The sequence below is a fragment of the Lithobates pipiens genome, unplaced genomic scaffold, assembly GCF_037356315.1.
Source record: "Lithobates pipiens isolate NorthernLeopardFrog02 unplaced genomic scaffold, aLitPip1_a1.2 Scaffold_8, whole genome shotgun sequence".
Taxonomy (NCBI): Eukaryota; Metazoa; Chordata; class Amphibia; order Anura; family Ranidae; genus Lithobates; species Lithobates pipiens.
In genome coordinates, this window is record NW_027507903.1 from 608,741,497 (window position 1) to 608,752,505 (window position 11,009).

The following is an 11,009-nucleotide window of genomic DNA, read 5'->3' on the forward strand; positions in this document are numbered from 1 at the left end:
ACCCAGAGCAGCCTCCCAACTTTTTGGGTCCCCCGCCAGGCATTCCTGGCTCCTCCCCCCCCCGCCGAGTGCCCCCAATAGCAAGCCTCTTGCTATGGGGGGCACTCCCGAGCCACACTCTGTATCCATTCACACACAGAGCGTAGCACGACCCCACCCCTGCCCTCTCCTCATTGGCTCAATGGGTGTGTCTGACAGCAGAAGGAGCCAATGGTTCCCAATTGTGTGTAAGCCAATGAGGAGAGAGAGGCCCAATAGAGTTGCTGCTCTCATGTAAATCAATAGACCGAGAATGGGTTCAGGTAAGTCTAAGGGGAGGCTGGGGGGGGGGGGGTGCTGTACCCACAAGTTTTTTTTCTCCTTAATGCATTAAAGTAAAAAAAAAAAAAAAAAACACACACCTTCTGCCTTTAGAACCACATTAAAGGATACAGACAGTAATGTAGCTGTAGATCACAGGGCCCTAGTACACTATTTAACAACCCCCTTATTAAGCATCCAGAAAGGGGAGATTCCCTTTAGGGGGATACCCCATTGGACAACCCCCTATAATTGTGCAATCCCACTTTTCTGCCCCCCACCTACTGCTTTTATCTGGCAGTACTGTCTGGATTGGATTCAAACATGCTTGGGACAGACACAGATCTATATTCATACAAAAAAAATTTGAAAAAAAATATTATAATTATAATATTATATATATATATATATATATATATATATATATATATATATATATATATATATATATATATATATATATATATATATATATATATATATATATATATATAGTTTTTTTTTTTTTCCTTAAATTGGGCAGACCCAATGAACCACTTGGTCTTTTTTCTAACGTTTATCTTCTATGTTTTCTATGGATTCATACAGTCACGTGACCCTGCCCGGGGGAGTTACTAGGTAAACACTAGGTCTAGGACAATTCCTCTTCTCTGGTGTCCCCAGTATGTGGCCATGTAATATCACAAATCACATGACCAGACACAGGGGACACATCCTGGAAATATTCAGCAGGGTTATCTGTGTGCATGAATCTGCCCAATGCCATCTGCCTTACACATGTTAGTGTGAGAGAAATAAAATAAGTGCTAATCTGGTGTTAATAGAATGACCCCAGTAGCAAGGCTGCCACCTCTGGGGCCCCCTTGTTTCTTCATTTCTGGAACCCCCTATTCCTTCACATCTGGGAACCCCTGTTCCTCCACCCCTTACACTCCCTGGTTCCTCCACCCCTGGGATCCCCCTGTTCCTCCACCTCTGGGATCCCCCTGTTCCTCCACCTCTAGGAACCCATGTTCCTCCACCCCTAGTACCCCCTGGTTCCTCCACCCATGGGGACCCCCCAGTTCCTCCACCACTGTTCCTCCACCTCTGGGATCCCTCTTCCATCACCTCTGGGAACCCATGTTCCTCCACCCATGGGGATCCCTCAGGTTCCTCCACCCATGGGGACCCCCTCCCCCCCCCGGTTCCTCCACCCATGGGGACCCCCCCCCCCGGTTCCTCCACCCATAGGGACCCATGTTCCTCCACCCCTAGTACCCCCGGTTCCTCCACCCCAGGGATCCCCCGGTTCCTCCACCCCAGGGATCCCCCGGTTCCTCCACCCCAGGGATCCCCCGGTTCCTCCACCACTGTTCCTCTGCCTCTGGGACCCCCTGTTCCTCCAACTCTGAGAACCCCTGTTCTTCCACCTTGTGGAACCCCCAGTTCCTCCACCTCTGGGCCCCACCCCCCTGTTCCCCCACCTCTGGGATCCCCCACCTGTTCCCCCACCTCTGGGATCCCCCACCTCTGGGATCCCCCTGTTCCTCCACCTTGGGGATGCCGCCCTCCCCCCCCCCCCCCCACCACCTCTGGGCATTGCTAAGAAAACACCAGGACTTGTTAAATGCACTGAAATACATAGGAACGACCCAGAAACCTTGCATATAAGCAAGCCGTGCACACTGTACAATCTGGATGATTTCAAGAAGACACAATACATTCCTAATGTTCTGCTCTAGGTCTATTGACTGTATTAGGACCCATTCACACCCAGTGCAGTGGGGGTGTGTTTTTTTTAACACGTTTCCACTGCATGTAGAGTCCACAACCCATGTTACCCAAGAGGCATAGATCACACCATCGCAGCGCAGTGCAGTGAGGATACAAGAAGTACAACAAGCTGCATTTTTACGCAACGCAAACGCACCTACATGTGAAGATGTGGAAACAAAATGCAGAGCACACACAAGCCCAAAGAAAAAAGAAGGAAGTGACCTCAAAGCAAATACAAGCAGACAAGCTCTTATAAATGCTTGGGAAAAAACGCACTGTAAACACATGTAAAAACAGATATCAATGCGAATGCAAAAAACGCACGGTTGCTGGTGTGAATGGGCCCTTAGTAATGGATTGTTTTAGCCATTTAATGGTGAGGAGTGGTGTTTGGACAGATCTCAGCTGTGTCCCCAATTCCTCACCATGGAGTCTCACTTCTCCTGCCGCAGTATAGGAAGTGTAAAAAAATAAAACAAAAAATAAAATAAAAATAAAAAAAAATTAGAACTTAGGCTGGCCATACACTATACCGGACTTTCTCAAACTTTTTGGCTCTGAGAAACCCTTGAAATAATGTTCAGGTCTTAGGGAACCCCTGATAAGGTTAGTCCATTGATGGTCAATGTAAAGGATGCCCCTTACATTGGTGGTCAATGGGAAGAATGTTCCTTACATTGGTGGTCATTGGTCAATGGGAAGAATGCTTCTTACATTGGTGGTCATTGGGGAGAATACTCTTTACATTGGTGGTCAGTGGGAAGAATGCCCCTTACATTGGTGGTCAGTGGGAAGAATGCCCCTTACATTGGAGGTCAATGTAAAGAATGTTCCTTACATCAGATAGGAGGTAAGTTAGGCACAGCTCAAGGAACCCATAGCCACCCCTGGAGGAGCCCTATTCGAGAATGGCTGGACTATGCAATCTGATTGTACAATCTCTTTTACATTCACAAGAACTATGTAATAGCAGGATGCACCTAAAAAAAAATCTATTCAGTTAGTATCAGATCAGGCAGGTCCTTGCACTACATACTGCAATTGACGGTAGAGCTAAAAAGGAGATTGGACAATCAGATTGCATAGTGTATGGTCACCTTTAGGGAGATATAAAAAGACATTAGGAGACTCAACGCTCCATCTTCCTCTGATCTATTAATATCCAATTGGTATCTTTTGATTTATCTGATATCTTTGTTTATTTTTTATATAAATATGGATTTCCCTATTTGCAAGCAATCTTAATAATAAGGGGAATTGTAAAATTGCTTTTAAATACAAAAAAATGGAAAACGAATCTGCTGAAATGTTTAATCTCCAGGTTTTAAAAAGTAAAAAAACAAAACAAATGTAGACTTTACAATGTATTTCATGCACTATACACATATAACAGCCTAAATCATCCCAGTGATGACATAATAAATACAATGTATCTATTATGGATCGGATCTCATGCATTTCTTACCTTCCTGGAGGGGAAAGCTTCAGCACACTCCATATCAGGCATGTTTGCAGCTGCAAATACTGCCATAGGGAGTCTGCTGGAGGTTTAAATCTCCCATTCTAACCACGCCCATCTCCACACCCCCTCACTGTACACTTCAAAGCCAAGGCCACGCCCCCTCCCCTCTCTGGCTCCTGGCCCTTTGCTGCCTCCTCCCCTTCCATTTGGTGGACAATAAGGAGGCCTCTGACCCCAGAGAGAGGAGGAGGAGGAGGAGGAGGAGTGCAATCTACTTTATGCACACAAGTGTGATGATGGAAATTCTGGGCTGTGAAGAGGGATATGTCCTTGAAGGGGGGGTCAGCAGTAAAGTTTTTCTGTGTTTTTCATACGTGACACCGTGTTGTGCCCGGGGCGGCTTATGTACTTTAACCACTTTCAGACCGGACCATTTTGCTGGTAAATGACCAGAGGTCTTTTTACACTTTGGCACTGCGCTGCTTTAACTGGTAATTGCGCGGTCATGCAATGTTGTACCCAAACAAAATTTGCGTCCTTTTCTTCCCACAAATAGAGCTTTCTTTTGATGGTATTTGATTGCCTCTGCGATTTTTATTTTTTGCGATATAAACGTAAAAAGACCGCAAATTTTGAAAAAAAATGATATTTTCTACTTTTTGTTATTAGAAAAATCCAATAAACTCAATTTTAGTCATACATTTAGGCCAAAATGTATTCAGCCACATGTCTTTGGTAAAAAAAAAGTCAATAATTGTATATTTATTGGTTTGCGCAAAAGTTGTCACATCTACAAACTAAGGTACGTTTTCTGGAATTTACGCAGCTTTTAGTTTACGACTGTCTATCTCATTTCTTGAGGTGCTAAAATGACAGGGCAGTACAAAACCCCCCCAAATGACCCCATTTTGGAAAGTAGACCCCCTAAGGAAATTGATAAGAGGCATGTTGAGCCCATTGAATATTTTATTTTTTTGCCTCAAGCGATTGAATAATGACAAAAAAAAAATTTTTTTTTTTTTTTTACACAAAGTTGTCACTAAATGATATATTGCTCACACATGCTATGGGCGTATGTGAAATGACACCCCAAAATAAATTCTGCTGCTTCTCCTGAGTACGGGGATACCACATATGTGGGACTTTTTGGGAGCCTAGCCGCGTACAGGGCCCCGAAAACCAAGCACCGCCTTCAGGCTTTCTAAGGGCGTAAATTTTTGATTTCACGCCTCACTACCTATTACAGTTTTGAAGGCCATAAAATGCCAAGATGGCACAAAACCCCCACAAATGACCCCATTTTAGAAAGTAGACACCCCAAGCTATTTGCTGAGAGGCATGTTGAGTCCATGGAATATTTTATATTTTGCCACAAGTTGCGGGAAAATTACAAACTTTTTTTTTTTTTTTTTTTTTTCACAAAGTTGTCACTAAATGATATATTGCTCATGCATGCCATGGGCATATGTGAAATGACACCCCAAAATAAATTCTGCTGCTTCTCCTGAGTACGGGGATACCACATATGTGGGACTTTTTGGGAGCCTAGCCGCGTACGGGGCCCCGAAAACCAAGCACCGCCTTCAGGCTTTCTAAGGGCGTAATTTTTTGAGTTCACTTCTCACTACCTATTACAGTTTTGAAGGCCATAAAATGCCAAGATGGCACAAAACCCCCACAAATGACCCCATTTTAGAAAGTAGACACCCCAAGCTATTTGCTGAGAGGCATGTTGAGTCCATGGAATATTTTATATTTTGCCACAAGTTGCGGGAAAATTACAAACTTTTTTTTTTTTTCACAAAGTTGTCACTAAATGATATATTGCTCACGCATGCCATGGGCATATGTGAAATGACACCCCAAAATAAATTCTGCTGCTTCTCCTGAGTACGGGGATACCACATATGTGGGACTTTTTGGGAGCCTAGCCGCGTACGGGGCCCCAAAAACCAAGCACCGCCTTCAGGCTTTCTAAGGGCGTTACAGTTTTGAAGGCCATAAAATGCCAAGATGGCACAAACCCCCCCCCCCCAAATGACCCCATTTTAGAAAGTAGACACCCCTAAATTTAGGGGTACACTAGTGAGACTAGGTAATAAATGGCGGGTGCCCTGAAACTATAAAAAAATAACTAACCAACCAGCGTCACCTGTAACAGTTATATGGTGATCACTGGTGAAAGGGTTAACTAGGGGGCAATCAGGGGGCTTTATGCGGTAGTATATGGGGGTCCCTGGCGCTATAAAAAGCTGCGGCGAACCTAAATACCTACCTGCCTAACTAGCGTCACCTGTGACACTAATACAGCGATCAGAAAAACGATCGCTTATTAGGCTGGGTTCACACTGGAGCGATGCGGGAACGCCACGAATGCGCGGCGGGTTCCCGCATCGCATGCCTCCCGGCGGCAGTTCACACTGCCCTATGCGAACTGCTGGGAGTGTCAGTGAAATGTTAATGACACCCCCAGATCAGTTCGCATATCGCAGTGCGATCTGCAAACTTGGATCGCATGGTGTGAACACCCATGCGATCCGATTCTGCTGCGGACCAAAAAAAGGGTCCCGTGCGAGTTTGCGGCGGGTGCGGCGGGTGCGACACGAATTCAGCCATACTATCTGTATAGCTGAACTCGAATCGCACAGAGATCGGATGTGATTTGCACTGCAGTGCGGTGCGAATCACATCCGTTCTCATAAACCGCTGCAATGTGAACCCAGCCTTAGTGACACTGGCGACGGGGGGTGATCACGGGGTTAAACCTTTATTGGGGGGGTTAGGGGGGTACCTTAGAACTAAAGGGGGCTAACCCTAACTGCCCTAACAGTTATTAGTCACAAATGACACCTGCCGGGTGATCAGGGGGTTAAACCTTTATTAGGTAATAAATGGCGGGTGCCCTGAAACTATAAAAAAATAACTAACCAACCAGCGTCACCTGTAACAGTTATATGGTGATCACTGGTGAAAGGGTTAACTAGGGGGCAATCAGGGGGCTTTATGCGGTAGTATATGGGGGTCCCTAGCGCTATAAAAAGCTGCGGCGAACCTAAATACCTACCTGTCTAACTAGCGTCACCTGTGACACTAATACGGCGATCAGAAAAATGATCGCTTATTAGGCTGGGTTCACACTGGAGCGATGCGGAAACGCCGCGAATCCGCGGCGGGTTCCCGCATCGCATGCCTCCCGGCGGCAGTTCACACTGCCCTATGCGAACTGCTGGGAGTGTCAGTGAAATGTTACTGACACCCCCAGATCAGTTCGCATATCGCAGTGCGATCTGCAAACTCGGATCGCATGGTGTGAACACCCATGCGATCCGATTCTGCTGCGGGCCAAAAAAAGGGTCCCGTGCGAATTTGCGGCGGGTGCGGCGGGTGTGGCGGGTGCGGCGGGTGCGGCGAATGGCTGAACTCGAATCGCACAGAGATCGGATGTGATTTGCACTGCAGTGCGGTGCGAATCACATTCGTTCTCATAAACCGCTGCAATGTGAACCCAGCCTTAGTGACACTGGCGACGGGGGGTGATCACGGGGTTAAACCTTTATTGGGGGGGTTAGGGGGGTACATTAGAACTAAAGGGGGCTAACCCTAACTGCCCTAACAGTTATTACAGTCACAAATGACACCAATGCAAAAAAAAAAAAAAAAAAAAAAAAAAATGACATTGGTGTCACTGTGACTGGGGGGCAGGGGTAATTGGGGGGGTGATCGGGGGGTAAAGGGGGGGTGTGAGTGTGCCTGGCATGTTCTACTGTGTGTGGGATGTGTTGGTGCAACTCACTGATCCGCTCTCCTCCGTGTCGGAACGAAAAATACCGACACGGAGGAGAGAATACATCACTTCCTCTCCTGTGTTTACATTACAGGAGAGGAAGTGATGTCACCGGGGATTTCCATTCGTCGGGAGCGATCGCGAGGGGGTGGCCATGAATGAATGGCCGTCCCCTCGTCCGGGATCGCTCCCGAACGAAAACCGACCGCCGCAGGCACCGGGCGGGGGCCCGATCGGGCCCCCGACCCGCGGGAGGCAAAGCACGTACATGTACGTGCTTATGCCTGCCCGTGCCATTCTGCCGACGTACATCGGCGTGAGGCGGTCGGCAAGTGGTTAAAGGGCTGCCCTGTGCGGGACAAGCGCCCCAAAGTAGCTCCAGAACCTTTTCGCTTGCGGAGCGTCGGGACGGTTTTCCAGTGTGGGATTTGGCGCGTTTGCAGCGCGTTTTGTGACAAACACGCGGCAAAACGCACGTCTGCTCCCCGTGTCATACAAAGTGGGGTGTCACTGAAGAAGGTCTGAATGTGAGTTACAAACATAAATAAATAAAGAAGATCTAGGGAGTTGTATTACTGCAAGTAACCTTATAAGTAATTATAATCATAATTTAAATAAAACAATAAATGAACTATAATAAATTTAAATAATAACAAATATATACAATAAATATTATTTTTTTCATCACAACCAAATAAAATATATGACCAATAAAAAAGAATTGATACTCAATAATATATATATATATATATATATATATATATATATAAACAATAGATAAGAATGATACTACTACTAATAATAAAAAATAAATAATAATAATAAATCCATTATAATAAATCAAATAATAACAAATAAATACAATAAATATTATTTGTTTCATCACAACCAACTACAGTATATACTCAATAAAAATAATTTATACTTAATATCTATCTATCTATATATATATATATATATATATATATATATATAGATAGATAGATAGATATTTATATATATATATATATATATATATATATATATATATATATATATATATATATATATATAAAATCAAGAAATCAAGAGGGATTGCTGCACAAAAAAGGGTTTTAAAGAGGAAGTAAACCCTGATGACTTTACTTCCTCTTTCATTCCCTGCAAAGGCAAAGCATAATGGACTACTATTCATCGCATAGTAGTCCATTATGTGTCACTTACCTGACACAGGAGCCAGCGAAGTCACCGCTGTCCCCTCTAGTCCGGCACATCCATCTTCTCGGTGGGTCTCGCAGCTCAGCCGCTATCATTCGGCGAAGGCGCGATGACGTCACTCCCGCGCATGCGCACGGGAGCCAAGACGCGCGGCATCTTCGTTATCGAGAATGCCACGCTCAGTGCGCCTGCGCACCGCTGTCTACGGCGCATGCGCCATAGACAGCGGTGCCCGTCTTCAGGCAAATATCTCCTAAACCGTATAGGTTTGGGAGATATTTCTTGGACCTACAGGTAAGCCTTAATCTAGGCTTACCTGTAGGTCAAAGTGGTTTGTAAGGGTTTACAACCACTTTAAAGAGGAGGGCCGGTTATACAAAAAAAAAAAAAAAAAAAGTCAGCAGCTGCAAACACTGCAGCTGCTGACTTAATCAACACACTCACCTGTCCTGGGTGCCCGCGATGTCGGCCGCCCGAGGCCGACCCGTCCCTCGGCTCTCGGGTCCCGGTGCTGCCATTCCTTGTAAGGGAAACAGGCAGTGGAGTCTTACGGCTTCACTGCCCGTTTCCTACTGCGCATGTGCGAGTCCCGCAGCTACTGCGCATGCGCGAGTCCCGCAGCGCTTTCTGAATGGGACGCGCTGTGTTCTGGAACACACAGTTCCCAGAACACAGCGCGACTCATTACCCAGAAGACGCCGCGACGAAGACAGAAGACAGAAGATCTCCGCGGAAGAGGAAGATTAGGAGAAAGTGGCTAGCAACAGGCATTTCTGGTAAGTAAAAAAAATAAAAATAATTTTCATTTTTTTTTTATATTTTTTTGTAATTTTTAATATTTTTTTTGTTTTCAGGGTGGCCCTCCACTTTAATGAAAGAATTAAAACATCCGAAATATACAGGCAGTCACAGTAGTCTAGTAATCACTACTATGACTGCCTGTATATTTTGAATGTTTTAATTCTTTCATTAAACACTTTTTTGTGCATCAATCCCTCTTGATTTTTTCTATGATATAAGCCCATGGGAAGGCTTGATTGCTTTTGCACATGCTACTGCGACCGACATGCACCTCACCCTTTGAGCTTTCTTATATATATATATATATATATATATATATATATATATTGTAGACATGTCACTGGAGAAGTGATCGAGGGGGTGTACATCTCACCTAGGTTGCTACACAGTGTGAGATGGTAAGTCCAGGATGGATCAGTTTCTCAGCAGCGATATGCTGCTGAGTTGTTATTTAATTTTGCCGGGCCTGGGTTTATATGGAATGGCAGGTAGGTTTGGTAGAGGGACCTGTCATTCCACATCCCCCGATCCAGTTCTGGGTTTGGGATCAGGTGAGCTTGGATCCTAATTAGCCTGGGAAGCTAAAGGCTCTGCAGGGTCTGCAGGTGATTGCTCTCAGCCAGGGAATGAACAATCTGTGTGTTGAAGGAAGCTGCAAGCACAGCCACTGCTGGAGCTAAAACTCACCCTGCGATATCCAGGCGAAAGACGCTGTGTTTGTAAGTGTCAGATAGGTGAGCAGAACCTGTTAGTAAGCGCCCAGCCGGGCTAGGACTTTTATTTTTGTTGTACTTAGAAAGCACGGTGTTGCTGTATATTTTGTTTGCTGGACTGTTTGTACCACGAATAAACGCCAAGATCTGCTTTATCAAATTCCAAGTCTGCAGTGAACTGTGTCCAAACACACCCTACCCCGGGAAGATCCCTTACAATATATATATACACAGTTACATCCCTCACATTTTTGTAAATATTTTATTCTATCTTTTCATGTGACAACACTGGAGAAATGAGTGACACTTTGCTACAATGTAGTAGTGAATGTACAGTTTGGATACTGTATATGAACAATAAAAAAATGATATTTAAAGCGGGCTTCCACCCTAAAGTGGAACTTCCGCAGATCGGAACCCCCCCCCCCCCCTCCGGTGTCACAATTGGCACCTTTCAGGGGGGAGGGGGGTGCAGATACCTGTCAAAGACAGGTATTTACACCCACTTCCGGGCATAGACTCCCACAGGAGTCTATGCCTCTTCCTGTCCCTGCGCGCTGTCTGCTGGGACACACACGGGTCCCAGAGACAGCGCGGACAATTCCTATTGCGTGGCGCAGCTCGCGCATGCGCAGTAGGGAACCGGGAAGTGAAGCCGCTTCGCTTCACTTCCTGATTCCCTCACCTAGAATGGTGGCGGCAGCAGCCGAGAGCCGAGCGATCGATTGGCCTCGGCTGCCGGCATCGCTGGACCCCGGGACAGGTGAGGTTCCATTTATTAAAAGTCAGCAGCTGCAGTATTTGTAGCTGCTGGCTTTTAATATTTTTTTCCGCAGTGCAGTCCCGCTTTAATAAAAATATGAAAAAACACAATAAATAAAACTAATAACAATACTAATACTTATAATAAATTAAAGAATAACGAATACAATTATCTGTTTTATCAGAACCAATACCAGAGAAGAAGATGGCGGGGCTGCAAATAAAGTAATTA

General features: G+C 45.3%; 1 protein-coding gene across 1 annotated transcript in view; it reads right to left on the reverse strand.

The window, feature by feature from the left end:
- The window catches only part of HES7 (hes family bHLH transcription factor 7), a 53,846-nt gene extending 50,245 nt beyond the window's left edge, over nt 1-3,601 (reverse strand). Inside the window, exon 1 of the mRNA XM_077470625.1 lies at nt 3,524-3,601. Coding sequence (XP_077326751.1) covers nt 3,524-3,589 — 66 coding nt within the window. The 5' untranslated portion in view covers nt 3,590-3,601. The remainder of the gene's footprint in view (nt 1-3,523) is intronic.
- Nucleotides 3,602-11,009: the final 7,408 nt, after the last annotated feature.